This window comes from Notolepis coatsorum, assembly GCF_963971535.1.
Source record: "Notolepis coatsorum genome assembly, chromosome: 17".
Classification (NCBI taxonomy): domain Eukaryota; kingdom Metazoa; phylum Chordata; class Actinopteri; order Aulopiformes; family Paralepididae; genus Notolepis; species Notolepis coatsorum.
This window is the reverse complement of record NC_140181.1, coordinates 67,036,481-67,051,572: the sequence shown is the minus strand read 5'-3', so window position 1 is coordinate 67,051,572 and position 15,092 is coordinate 67,036,481. Positions and strand designations below refer to the sequence as shown.

The following is a 15,092-nucleotide window of genomic DNA, read 5'->3' as shown; positions in this document are numbered from 1 at the left end:
GGTCTGTAGTTTGCTGGTGTGTTGTTATCCAATTTGGATTTCTTTAATAGGGGCTTTATAACAGCTGTTTTAAATGCATCTGGGTAAACGCCAGTTCTAAGGGATGTGTTTATAATGTCCATGACCGGACCCGAGTTACTATTAAACACTTGCTTAAAACAATTTGTGGGTATTGTATCAATGTCTGAGGTTGTAGAGTTACATTCAGTGACAGTTTTGCAAAGTGCACTTAGTGTGATACATGTAAAGTTACTCATAGTTACATTGCATGGTCTACTGAATTTAGTTTCACCTCCACTAGAGGTGATACTAGCTCTGATCGAAGTTATTTTGTTCTTGAAGAACAGAGCAAGTTCTTCACATTTAGCTGCTGAGAATGATGGGGGGCAGAGACAGTGTTAAACAGCTGATCAATAGTGGAGAACAGGATTCTGGAATTTCTGGCATTTTCTGTAATAATATTGGGAAAATAATCTTTCCTTGCTAAACGGATGGTTCTATTATAGGTAGTTAGTGCATCTTGTAGACGTCCCAGTGGACAGCGTTTTTGTTTTTCTCCATTTTCTCTCAGCTATGCTGCATTTTCTTTTTACCTCGCTACATTTTTTATTTCTAAGCCATGGGGAGGTTCTGCTTGTCAACTTCTTTTGGGTTTTCAGTGGGTCTAATACAGATGATAGTGCATCATTTAAATTCCCTACCATTTCATTCAGAGAGAATTCCTGACTGTTTGGCTCATATTTAGTAATAAGCTCAAAGAACTTTTCCTCAGCTTTTTCATTTAGGTATCTCTTTCGGACTAAGAATTAATTGGTGGTTTCTGTTGAGTTGGTTTCTACACCATTGATAGGGTGTAAGGATCTCGTTGTTGGTGGTGTGGACCCAGGCGCAATACAGGAATGAGAGAGAGGCAGGACACAAGCGGGGAGTAGTTGAGAAGAGGCTTTACTTCGCTCTTTACAGTAAAACTACAACAACAAAACAACAAACGTACCACAGCCTAAGCTGGCAGATAATGAATATACAACAAAGGGTTTAAACGTGAAGAGCACGGAAGGGTGCTGCTTGAAATCACAACCACAATGGTATAATGATAATAATAATGTTCTGACAACAACGGACAACACAAGATACGTTTACAAACCGACAGGGAAGTAACAAGACAGCACAGAATATATAGGAGGACTAATCACACTGATTACTAACACGACACACCTGCTGACATTAACAGTGACACCAACATTAAACCAGACCGGGGAATAGAGTGGACAACACACACACAGGAGCATGAATATACAGAGGGAACAAACTCGACACTAATACCAGGTTCCAATACAATGTAACATAACAACACGGGGAAGATAGGACTAGACGGGAACATGAAGTAACAAAACAACAAGGGGGGACTAGACCAGTGATGCCACAGATTACTTGTAAAAGTAATCCGATTACTGATTACTGATTACTCCTTTAAAAAGTAATCCAAGTTACTTTACTGATTACTTGATTATCAGAGTAACTTAGTTACTTTGAAAGTAACTAGGTTACGAAGTCGTCGTCGTTCCCCCAACAGTTTTTTTTAAACGCTTTATTGAAAGTGCATAAATTGTTTTTAACTTGTTTCTCTGCACATAACGTAAATTGTTAAACTAGTGCTTCAGCTTCTGTACCATCAAGTATGGTAAAGCAACAGTCTATGATGCTCACAGCATTAGAGCAGCCAGCCAGTGGTTTTACAAAACCAGTGTATCCATTCACATCTAACAAATGCAGGCTGAACTATTCAATTATATCAACTGTAACTATTAAATTGTTTTTATAAATGTCTCTCTATAAACATACAAGCAGTCTCTCTTTAACATGTAAATTAACTGTAAATCTGGCAAATAAGAGCTTTTCTCTCTCTCTCTCTCTCTCTCTCTCTCTCTCTCTCTCTCTCTCTCTCTCTCTCTCTCTCTCTCTCACCCCTCTCTCTCTCTCTCTCACCCCTCTCTCTCTCTCTCTCTCTCTCTCTCTCTCACCCCATGCCTCTTTCTCTCCAACCCCACCCAGACAGCCTACATCTCTAATATAATAATAATAATAATAATAATAATAATAATAATAATAATAATAATAATAATAATAATAATAATAATAATAATAATAATAATAATAATAATAATAATAATAATAATTATTATTATTATTATTATTATTATTATTATTATTATAATATAATCCCTTCTCTCCCTCTCTGTGTGTATGTGTGTGTGTGTGTGCGCGTGTGTGCGTGTGCTTGTGCTTGTGTGTGTGTGTGTGTGTGTGTGTGTGTGTGTGTGTGTGTGTGTGTGTGTCTCTCTCCCCTCTCTCTGTCACTCGTGTTCTCCCACCTGGAGAACTGTGGGAGAGCATTAGAGCAGTCAGCCAGTGGTTTTACAAAACCAGTGTATCCATTCACATCTAACAAATGCAGGCTGAACTATTCAATTATATCAACTGTAACTATTAAATTGTTTTTATAAATGTCTCTCTAGTCTTCTTGCGGTTTCACTTCGTTTAGACAAGCGTTTTGGGGTGGAATTCTCAGACGAATGCAACGGAGCCCTGCTGTCAGACGATTGGCGCATATGTCACATGACGTGCTGTGAAGACCCGCCCTACTCTGCCTCTGATTCGCAGACTGTGGATGGGGAATGTGATTGGGCCAAAGCAGAGTCACTCACAGACAGAGAGTCCAGTCACGCCGCGAGGACACATTCTTGTGTAACCCTTTCACTGCCACACCACGTCACTCCCAAATAAGAAAAACAGCTCAAAAATGTATTTTTGACTGTCGAAAACGAAATAAAATACTGCATTCCGCCTGCATTATGAATTTATGATGAGATAGTAACGAAATAGTAATGCACAGCCACTTGGACAAGTAACTGCAATCAGATTACTGGCTTTTAAAGATTAACGCGTTAGATTACTATTTTCGGGGGAAAGTAATCAGATTACAATAACGCGTTACTTAGTAACGCGTTACCGGCATCACTGGACTAGACACTAATACAAGGACACTAGACTAACAGGGATAATAGGGACACATACTAATAGGCAGCCAGGTCTTGAGCCAGGCAGGAATTAAACATTGTAAACAAAACAACACAAGGACTGAGGTCACAGTAGACAGGAGGAGTTCACTCCCCGATAAACCACAAGGTGGTGCCAGAGGGTAATGTTCGAAAGGTGGTGCCAGAGGGTAATGTTTATTGTTCAGAGAATTCCTGAGTCCAAAGGGCAGATTATGACATAGGGTGGTTAAAATACTTAATGCTGACATACTCTAACAACCCTGGCCCTTATGTTTCTTCCTGTTTTAAGTGACCATACGTAAGTCTTTAAATGTGACTTTCTTCTTCTAAATGTTTTGAAATCATGTCCTTGGTGTTCCTAGTTGTAGAAGTGAATGTAGTAAATAAGGCGTGGCTTAGATTTGGAGCATTTTCTTTAGCTTGCGGATAAGCCTCTCTTTGAATCCACTTTGTGTTCTGCACCTAGCCAATCTTATTGGTAAAAGGAAACATGCCGAAGCGCATTGGTCTGAGTCTAATAATGAAGTTGTTCTATATACTCAAGAGTGTTGCTGGAGTTTTTACCTATTTCATTCCCTTCTAGTGCACTTTGTAGGTGAAGTTGTGCCAGAAACCCTTTGTTTATTGTCAGCTAATAAAGAGTAATGATTGGAGTTGGTAGCTGGCAATCTCTCTGTTGGACAGTGTCTTGCTAGCCACTAGCCAGCAGGCTTTAGCCCCAAATGCAACTTGAGAAAACAAGTTTGAATGGGCTCTCAACCAAAGACTGCTACATAAACGCTACAATAAACAGCAAACTTTTCAGTTTCTATAGAAAATTAACCTCATCTACCTGACGGATTCCATTCTGATTTATATAGCGCTTTTATTAAAAATGTTATCCAAATTTGACCCATTCACCCATTCACACACCGACGGCAGAGGCAACCATGCAAGGTGCCAACCTGCTCATCAGGAGCAGTTAGGGGTTAAGTGTCTTGCTCAAGGACACTTCGACACGCTGCCTGGGAGGAGCAGGAATCGAACCGGGAACCTCCGGATTACCAGACAACTGCTCTACCTCCCGAGCCACTGTTGCCCCCCGGTCCTCCCCCGCTGCGCTACTGTCGCCCCTAGTCATGATAGCTTAGAAATAGGGTAAACAGGAGTGGTAGTATACATTAGGGGTGCAGTGTGTGACTACAGTATGTGGCAAATGTTTTACATGTATCAGATAGGGCAGAAATGTGCTTAGGGCCCCAGGGAGTCAACTGGTAGGGGAGACCATGCAGGCTAACATGTTTTGGTTACAGAAGACCACTTATAATATCCTTACCAAACTTTTATGCAAGGAAATTATATTATATTTGTATTATTATCTTTATAGTCATCTTTATTCTGTAATTATTTATATAATCTAAAACTAACATTGTTTTCACAATATTTATTCTAAAACAAAATGTCAAATGTTACATCTTCATTATATTTGTGTTAAATATAATCATATTGCTAAAATGATTAGTTTAGCTTAATCCTGAACTCATTCAAACATTTGCTAACATCAACTGATAATTGAAAAGGATTTAAAACACGAAATAAGACTTCCCCACAAATTTTTTGTCAGATATTTCTTGAAATGCAAGGAATGGTGACATAAAATAATGAATTATATAATAAAGTTACTGTCCCCTCAGAGGCATATCTCCAATGCTGGGTCCATTGACTATAGGCTATAGATTATTAATTCATATGACATAATTCCTTTATGTAATATAAAATGCACTCTTGCACTTGTATAAATAATGAATGTAACCCCAGTTTACCACTGTTGACCATGATTGACCACTGTTTGACCGACCATGAGTGTCATGAAACTATAGGCCTACGAGAAAGAACAGCATCGCTGACACGTGACCAATATGATGATTTAGATTGCACCATTCCTGATTCCATATGCATAACATATTAACACTTTGAGAGCCACTCACGGCTAAACTCGTGTTTACGATAGTTACGTTGAAAGCCACTCACGAGATTTCTCGGAATTATTATTATTTTTTTTTTTTAGCGATCTGAAATCATATTGCATCACGCGAGCCTACCCTAGCCTACCCAAGGGCCGCCGGCGATCAGATGTGAAAAAAGCGCCCCCTATCGTCTCCCAGATGGTAAATCACCCTTTTGGAATGGACTCAATGAAAATGGATGGGGGAAAAAAATATTCCAGTCCACATTTTCCAGTCCACTGATGCAGCCGGGGTTACCAAAGTTCATTCTGGATCCTCTGAGCCCCGCGGATCATGAGGTCTACTGTATACACATTAGATCTATACACTTATCGATTTTTTCGAATGGTGCTCAGGAATTGGAATATACCATTTGGATACCATCTGATGTCAGGTAAGGAATCTATGTTATCAGTGTTAGGATAATCAGACTCGTTTTTGAGGTGATATAAGCTTTTTTGTGACATGTGCTCTATCTGTTTCACTGTAAAATCCATGAGGAAATGAAATCAGCTATTATCAGCGCGCGGCTCGAACGTGCGTGCGTGCACATATACTATTGATCATCTAGCGTTTATTTGAAAACTATTCATAAATAGGCAGACAAATATCAACGTTCTGGAATATTCCAGTAAAAGGCGATTATCACAGAATGGGCTGTTTTTCACCTGAAAACGGCTGCTTTTCAAAATGCTCTCAAACGGAAATGAAGCGATAAAAAACCAATCTACCTTGACAACACTGACTGGAAAATGATTATTTGATAAGCGACGGGCAGATTAGACACATAGCCATAATTTAAAACATAGATTAGGCGATATTAACACTTTAATCGCCGAAAACGCTGGAACTCGTCTTTCCCCGCCATGCTCATTCTGCCGAAGACGCCGTAACTCGTCTTTGATATCAATATTTCAAAAATCTGTGATCGAAATCATATTTCTCCTCCGGGGACCTGAGATATACTGCTGATCTCCTCTCAACTCTCTAACGGTTCAAGAGCGCCATCTGGTGGCCGATCGGCAGATCGCCCAAACAGCAAACCGGAAACAAGAAACTGGTGCTCATCCAAATTCGGTCCGACCACTCGCTATAGCTCCCGGGACTCCATCTTGACACACTGGATAATCGATCGCTCACCCTAACTCAATAAACAACATGATTTGGACGTATACTATTATACAACCTGGAAATGGATCCGGTATTTCTCCATCCCATAATAGAAAAAAATCTGTTCCACGCTCATCCCCCAACGGCGCGAGGAAGCCACGGTGAGTTTCAGCGTTATTTTCTAACATGTTCCATATAAACTGCTCTGATGATCATATGACCCACACTAGGGGAATGATATAACGTTGCCCACGGAATTATAAACGACCCCCCGCCCATCCGGTCAACATCAGATGATACGTAGTAACTTCTAGAAGTACCTCTAGTTGACATTTTTTATCTGGCACCGATCGCTACCAAACTGTATTTGATCATCAATATAATGCATTTGGGGCTATAAATCAAGTTCTGAAGAAAGCTGCAGAAAACGATAAAAACATACTTATACTTTAGACCATATTTTAGTATGAATATGTGAATGAAAAAGTATAACGTTGCTACACCCTGAACAATAGATATAGGACATTGAATGGGCCATAATAATGTCAATTGAGCAATACAATTTAAAAAGTTATAGCCCTGCAAAGAAGGGGAACTTCTCCATAGACAAATAGAGCTGGCTAGGGATGGTAAATTATGAATTTAACCATGGCGATCAAAGTGTTAACGTTAACATTGGGAGTGGACTGTGGCATTCAAGGGGGTAAAAAGGAAAACACGGCGTGGCGCTCAAAGTGTTAAGACAGCAAAATAAACAAGCCGACAGCAGAAAATATTTGTTTTACCCGAAAAACTAATATTCTGATATTAAATAATCTGCAAAGGATAAGCCTTGTGTGGGCAGAGAGGGACCATTGTGAGTTTCACATCTATGTTGTTGTTGTTGTTGTTGTTGTTGTTGTTGTTGTTGTTGTTGTTGTTTGGTATAGCTAATTGCAGGTGTTACAATTCCTTGCCCCTTATCTGTTGTCACATCATATTTCTCAGTGTAACCTTATATTGTATGTCTTGTGAAAATGAACATGTCTTATGGTGTAGGTGGGGCAAACGTTGAAATATGCTTCCATCTATGTTTTTATAATTACACTTGTCAGTCTAATTCCTTTCATAACTTTTTTAGGCTAAGTCTACTGTATATTACAAAATGGCTTCCATTTTCTTTCATTTTTCATTTTCGTGTGTTTTATACATTATTTATTGTGTTACTGCGTTAGAACTGCATGCTCTGCTCTGGTAGTTCATCACCCCTTATCAGAATATGGGCATAGGCAACCAGGGGAGGTCGAGTAACGTTTGCCAAGACAAGGCGTTTTTAGGTCCTGCATTATTCCAAGACGCACTGCATATCCATGTGGACCTGCTGAAATAAGAAAAGAAAAAAAAATATATATACTGTGTGTGGTGTGTGTGTGTGTGTGTGTGTGTGTGTGTGTGTGTGTGTGTGTGTGTGTGTGTGTGTGTGTGTGTGTGTGTGTGTGTGTGTGTGTGTGTGTGTGTGTGTGTGTGTATATATCAAGTTTACATATAGAAAGTAAAGGTATAGGGATGTGCCTATAGTTCACAGAATAGTGCATGGGGTAGTGTACTTTAACAACTACTTCAACCGAATCAGAGACACCCATGCATACCAAACTAGGCGCAGCTCAACTGACTTTGTGCCAGTCAGATTCAGGAGCTGTATGGGGAAGGAGTCCTTTCTGTATTCAGCAGCTATCTATTGGAATAGTCTGCCCAGTGAACTGAAAATCATAGACAATGCCGTTAGATTCAAGTCCAGCCTGAAGACATGGCTCAAAAGGGACTATACTTGACCTAGACACTTAGCTTAAGGCACCCTTGCATGTTGTATGAGTCTGTATGTATATAAATGTTAAATGGTATATGTGATGTGTTGTGATGTCACGTTTTGTATGATGCATGTATTAAGCATCACACTCCCCCACCCCCCTACAAGGACCACAATGGAAATAAGCTCTGAGCTTTTTTGTGTTTCATCCTTGGCAGTATATCCTGACTGTGCTCTTCTGTCACATGTTTATTTTTATATTGTCAAATAAAGTCATTCATTCATTCATTCAAAGCTGGATGGACCCCATCAGAGGAGAGCTAAGCACAGAGCTATACTAGGTCACCGCAATATTTCTCTCGCTCGAGTCATAACGGGAGAGCAGCTGCCTGCAGTGCATGCATGGACCCTGCAACCGCGTGTGCGCTCTTTCGAAGATAGTTGGCTGTTTCTTATTTATTTGTAAACCCTATGTTATCAATGGACTTTTCAAAAAAATATATAACAAGACATGAAACGACTCTGAAGTGTTATTTTGGATAATTACGCGTGTAAGGATGGTCCTCTCAAGAGCAGGTGTATTCCGCGGAGTGGAGGCGCAGGACACAGGACAAGGACAGCGCACAATAGCCGCGGGACCACAGCACCTGCTCCGAGGGATAACCGTTGATTTAGATGCAGTACTGGTTAATATGCTGACACATCACCTCACAGACTGGGTTTGTCAGAACTTCTGCATGCTAAATAATCCGAGGAACGTGGACGCGCATCACACTTGCAAGACGGTGTAACATATCAAACGACTGCTTTGTTGGATCTTCAAAACCTACTTTATTGGGATCAATTCGTATTCTTATTTAGGACAAAATCATCTGTAAAGATGCCTGGCGCTCTTTCTTCAGCCCAAGCGCTCTATATTGGGATGGAGGTAGTAATTGCACTCTCATCTGTCATAGGAAATGTGATGGTGGTTTGGGCGGTGAAAATTAATAAATCGCTGAGAGATACCACCTTTTGTTTCATCGTTTCCCTGGCTCTGGCGGATATCGCAGTGGGAGCCCTCGTCATCCCCCTGGCCATCACTATTAGCATCGGACTCCAAACTCACTTTTACAGCTGCCTGCTCGTCGCGTGCACGGTGTTGGTGCTGACGCAAAGTTCCATCCTGGCTCTTTTGGCAATTGCAATTGACCGCTATCTCAGGGTCAAGATCCCAACCAGGTAATGTTTCAATGAATCAGGTCAAGACTTTTAACCTTCAGGACTGTTTAGCAAAAATGCTGAGCAGGTGGAGCGGGTATACTGGAATGTGGCGAGTGCCAACGATGGTGGCGGTAGTGATGATAATTAGATTCAAGATTCAAGATTCAAGAGGTATCACGAGACATATATTGAAATGAAGGTGGCCATGCCCGCCTTGATTGTGCAAAAAATACAAATAATAATAGAATAAAATAGAATAGATAATAAAATAGACATAAAAAGTACTGAGATAAAATACAATACAATGCTAAGCTTACGAATTAAAAGGTAATGAGTCCACTACTATATACAATATACTACAACAATACAGTTAAACATAACTAAACTATACTAACTATACTATACAAAAAACATAGTTATGTTTTTTCTCCTAAAGTGACCTTTTCTTTTGTGTTTAAATGTGGTGTGTGTGTGTTTAAATGTGGTGTGTGTGTGTGTGTGTGTGTGTGTGTGTGTGTGTGTGTGTGTGTGTGTGTGTGTGTGTGTGTGTGTGTGTGTGTGTGTGTGTGTGTGTGTGTGTGTGTGTGTGTGTGTGTGTGTGTGTGTGTGTGTGTGTGTGTGTGTGTGTGTGTGGAGAAATCAGTGTTCTGATGGCCTGGGGGAATAGTGGTGGTGGTGATAATGATGATGATGATGATGATGATGATGATGATGATGATGATGATCGTGGTGATGATGAAGGTGGTGAGTGGTGATGGTGGTGATGATGATCGTGGTAGTGATGATAATGAGTGGTGGTGATGATGGTGGTGATGATGATGATGATCGTAGTGGTGAGGATGATGATGATGGTGGTGATGATGGTGGTGGTGAGTGGTGATGGTGAGTGGTAGTGGTGATTATAGCTAGGTAGTAATGCCAGTCTCATATTACAGAAAAGCCCTGTGGACATAGACATTGCCAGCTCCTGTAGGTTCCCTAACATTGATTTTCTCCCGGGTCTTATTTCACCATATGGGATGATACTTTACATCCTGTCAGTCCCCCCATATGGCATCAGGATCTCACTGACACCACAGAGATGACAGCTTACCAGAGCATAGCCGATCAACCTACAGTTCTAATAAGCCCCTCTGTGCTCTGGACCGGAGGAGAAGAGGTGCAAATGTGTGTGGGAGTCTTAATACATTCAAGTCTCACTCTCTGTCAAAGTCTTTCACATTATCTGCACCTGATCAATTGGGGGAGTAGAGGAAGATTTCACTCTCTGCGTTTTGTGGAGTGCAGATCAAAGATACATTTCCAATTAAAATGTGTTCAGTTCACCACCTGTGTGTCTGAGGCACACACTCTGCCTTACCATGACGGAGAAACAAAAGACGGAGAAGCCGAGCTGAACTGGAGAATAACAGTACAACAAGGGCGTCAAAGAACCTTCTCAGTGATACCCTCACATTTAATCTTCTGTTCAAGAAACCGCTGTCTCCCAGGCTTACAGAAATGTGTTGTAATTTGTCATGCATTTTAGTGTCTTGCCGGCAGTCGTTTTTTCTTTCTTTCACTATCTCATATTCCTTCTCAAATTATATTAAAATCTGCAATTTCCCAGTGACTTCACGCAGCCACTTTCATGAAATAGGCTATTCTGCTTCATGTGATCTGATAGTGTAGTAATCTCCCTCTATTAACTGAATGAAGTAGAACCGGCTCATTCCTCCACTTGGTGATCGCCCTGAGAGATGGAACCCAAAATAAGGAGCAGCTGTTGTGCAATTAAATTATGCACAAACAGTGGGCCATGCCCATGCCATGTTCTAGAGTTATTATCCACCTCTCTCTCCGAAGTGTTAGTACTGCCACAGACACTCCCTTCTCCACACCATAATTCAATTGTTGATATGGACAGAAGTTGCAACAAAGGGCTGTGTCAATCATCTTTTTCCGGTTCATTTGTATGATTTGCTCACCATTAGGTCAATATGGACCACGTTATTGTGTCTCCCTGTGCACACTTGATTTGATAAGGTGATCGCTATCTGATTTATTCCAAGGAGACAGTCTCCCTGTGTCAGGGTGTGTCTCCGCACCCCAGACATGGACTTATCATAACAAACATGTCTAATCAATACCCCAATCAGGCACATGCCAACTGTGTCAGACTAAATAACAACACATAATTTATCATTAAGCTTCAACAGAGGTCAGATTATATTGCACGGTGAGACAGTACCCCCTAATGGGAAAAAAAGATATTTGAATAGATATCACTATGAAACTTTCCCAGTTTGTTATGTACATATAAACTAAGAAAAAATATATTGCACGTTTTCTGAATTGTATGTTTATATATGCAAATGAGGCACTTCCTCATTAAATATGCATACATTTGCATATATCGCCAAGACACAAATCACCAACATGGATAATGCCAGATTCAAAAACTTTATTTCATTTTGTTGATACATTCAAAACTAAACTTTTTCCAGAAGGGATTGTGGCTATTATCAGCCCGTACATCAGGTAATAATCAGGTCTATATCTGTCATAAAAAAATATCGATTTTCGCCTAGTTTTGGTATAAAATGTACTATAAACCCGGCTCTGAATGATATATCAACAAACCCTTCTGTAATTAGAAGCAGGATATGGATGGGAAGAAATCTGTAAAGTATGGTGTGTGTAGGTATACTATAGGGAAATGGAGTTCCATGTCTTTGTGTGTAAGTAAAATGCATAAAAACTAGTTTTTGAGAAAACACCCTCAAAGTTCTGTATTGTAATTGTGATCTATGGACACAATCAGACAAAATCTGAGAAAATTAAGTAAAATGAGCAACTAATTGTCTGTTTTCAATATTTTATTGCCACTAGTTTGAAATAAGACATGTTAATTAAGGACGCAAAATATAACAACATCTCAATATTGTCGGAAAAAAGCTATTTCGGGGGTACTGTCTTGCCACACCCGGTCATCTCTGAGGATGTAAATGAAGGTTGAATGAATGACTGAATGAATATCACATTGCATAGCTATAGCCTACAGTTACATGAAGTGGACAGTGTTTACATCATAGCCTGCAGGCATGGCTCACAGGCTAAAAGCCTCTCTGTGTCATTCCCTGCAGGTCACAAGTCAACAGCCATGCGCTGGAACGCTCGTACAGCCTCACTTCCTGATCCCCTGTGACCTGCCTGCAAGCTGTAGCCCGGGCTACCTTAGAGCAGCCCCATAAAACATGCTTAATATACTATACAACAATACAGTTAAACTATATAACTAAACTATACTAACTATACTATACAAAAACATAGTTATGTTTTTTCTCCTAAAGTGACCTTTTCTTTTGTGTTTAAAGTGAGCTGTATAGTAGTGTGTTTGTGTGTGAGAGAGTGCAGGATGTGGTGTGTGTGTGTGTGTGCGTGTGTGTGTGTGTGTGTGTGTGTGTGTGTGTGTGTGTGTGTGTGTGTGTGTGTGTGTGTGTGTGTGTGTGTGTGTGTGTGTGTGTGTGTGTGTGTGTGTGTGTGTGTGTGTGTGTGTGTGTGTGTGTGTGTGTGTGTGTGTGTGTGTGTGTGTGTGTGTGTGTGTGTGTGTGTGTGTGTGTGTGTGTGTGTGTGTATTCATGTGTGCCTGTGTGTGGAGAGATCAGTGTTCTGATGGCCTGGGGGAATAGTGGTGGTGGTGATGATGATGATGATGATGATGATGATGATGATGATGATGATGATGATGATGATGATGATGATGATGATGATGGTGGTGGTGGTGATGATGATGATGATGATTGTGGTGATGATGAAGGTGGTGAGTGGTGATGGTGGTGATGATGATCGTGGTAGTGATGATAATGAGATAGTGGTGGTGGTGATGATGGTGGTGATGATGATGATGATGATGATGATGATGATGATGATGATCGTAGTGGTGAGGCTGATGATGATGCAGGTCACAAGTCAACAGCCATGCGCTGGAACGCTCGTACAGCCTCACTTCCTGATCCCCTGTGACCTGCCTGCAAGCTGTAGCCCGGGCTACCTTAGAGCAGCCCCATAAAACATGCTTAAGGCTAATGTGCCCTGCATTGCCCCGCCATTGCTGTTGTAGTGCACCAAGCCACTGCAGTGTATGTTCAACACCCTGCCACGATACTGTAGCAGACTTTATGAAGTCAGTTTTAGAAACCGCAAATCACCTTTGCCACGAGCAAAAGGAGCACAAAAAGCAGCAATGCTGATGAGGAATAATTGGTTTGGGTTTGAGGGAGAATAGGTTTGTATTCATAGGGGGCTGACTGCTGTAATTTATATTGCAGGAATGTAGCTAAGTTGGTGGCCATGGGATTTTAAGTATGCAGGATGAGTGGAATAACGCTTTTATCTGAAATACAGTTTTACCATTTATTAAGCTATATTGTACAACGAGAAAGCCTCTAACCACTGGATTATACATGTTTAGTAGAGGCCAATGGAGACTGCAAATGTGACAATCTTGGTTATATCATGCTTACATTGTTACAGACGCAAGATGCTGACGCTGCGTCGTTATGTTCTCTCCGCAGCTACAGGCGAGTGGTGACCCCCCGGCGGGCGGGGCTGGCGGTGGTGGTGTGCTGGACCGTGGCGTTCGTAGTGGGCCTCACCCCCATGCTGGGCTGGAACAACCTGTGGCGCCTCCAGCAGAACGGCTCCATCAGCCCTGATCTCATCATCACCTGCCAGTTTGAAAATGTCATCAGCATGGACTACATGGTCTACTTCAACTTCTTCGGCTGGGTGCTGCCGCCCCTGCTGCTCATGTTGGTCATCTACGTGGAGATCTTCTACATGATCCACAAGCATCTGAACAAGAAGAAGGTCACCACCAGCCACGCGGACCCCAACAAGTACTACGACAAGGAGCTGAAGCTGGCTAAGTCCCTGGCCCTGGTCCTCTTCTTGTTCGCCATCAGCTGGCTCCCCCTCCACATCCTCAACTGCATCACCCTCTTCTGTCCCCACTGCCAAAAGCCCATGTTCCTCATCTTCATCGCCATTCTGCTGACCCACGGTAACTCCGCCGTCAACCCCATCATCTACGCCTTCCGCATCAAGAAGTTCCGCACAGCTTTCCTGAAGATCTGGGAGCAGTACTTCTGCTGCAAGGACACGCCGCCCCTGGAGACACAGGTGAGCGAGAGGAAAGAGAACCATGAGCAGAGCCAGAACCAGAACCATGAGCACAACCCACAGCAGGCAGCGACACCCCCGCAGCCCCCTGGGAAGGAAGTCAACCCTGACCCACCAAAACTGTCACCACTACCTGAACTGGAGCAGAGCCAGAACCAGAACCATGGCCCGCCACAACAACTCAAAGAATCTAAAGAACCGCCGTCCATACTGGAGCAGAACAAGATCTAATCCCAGGACTGGACCGAGGTGTTTAATATATTTGGAAATCAGTGGAGATCATTGCAGGAGTATCGTTTGACTCCTCATTTTGAATGTATTCCAACGAAGAGTGGGAGAGTTGGTATGAAATGCTAGGATGCCGTTGTAATGGAGGCGTGGCGACTTGCAGCCTAAGTCTCAGAGATGGAGAGATCATGCGTCTAAACTCAGGAGGTGTGTATATGAGATTGAGCAGAACAGAAGTACAAAAATGAATTACGGTGAAAAAGGGTATTCATGAACTTGCAATAATGTAAGTCTCTTTGAAGACGTTAAGCTTACATTTATTTTCTATTTATTTTTGGTGAAACAGTCGGTGTGGCTATTACAAAGTGTGCAATATTGCAGTATTGTGGTTGATCATTATCCGATTATCAAATGTTATCAACAGAATTATGTGACTTACTGTAGGATCAAGGTGTTTGTACCGTCAATAGATCAGGTTCGTCTTACTACTATAAAACTGTGTGTTTTTTTGGAAACAAATGGCTGAAGAATATGAATGTAATACTCGTGTGAAGGTGA

General features: G+C 41.5%; 1 protein-coding gene across 1 annotated transcript; it reads left to right on the top strand.

Annotated features, from left to right (window-relative positions):
- Positions 1 to 8,820: 8,820 nt before the first annotated feature.
- adora1b (adenosine A1 receptor b) lies at positions 8,821 to 14,537 on the top strand (the record flags this gene model as incomplete). Its single annotated transcript, XM_084333478.1, has 2 exons — positions 8,821 to 9,161; positions 13,700 to 14,537. 2 exons carry the CDS (start codon positions 8,821 to 8,823, stop codon positions 14,535 to 14,537), a joined length of 1,179 nt encoding a protein of 392 aa, XP_084189604.1.
- Positions 14,538 to 15,092: the final 555 nt, after the last annotated feature.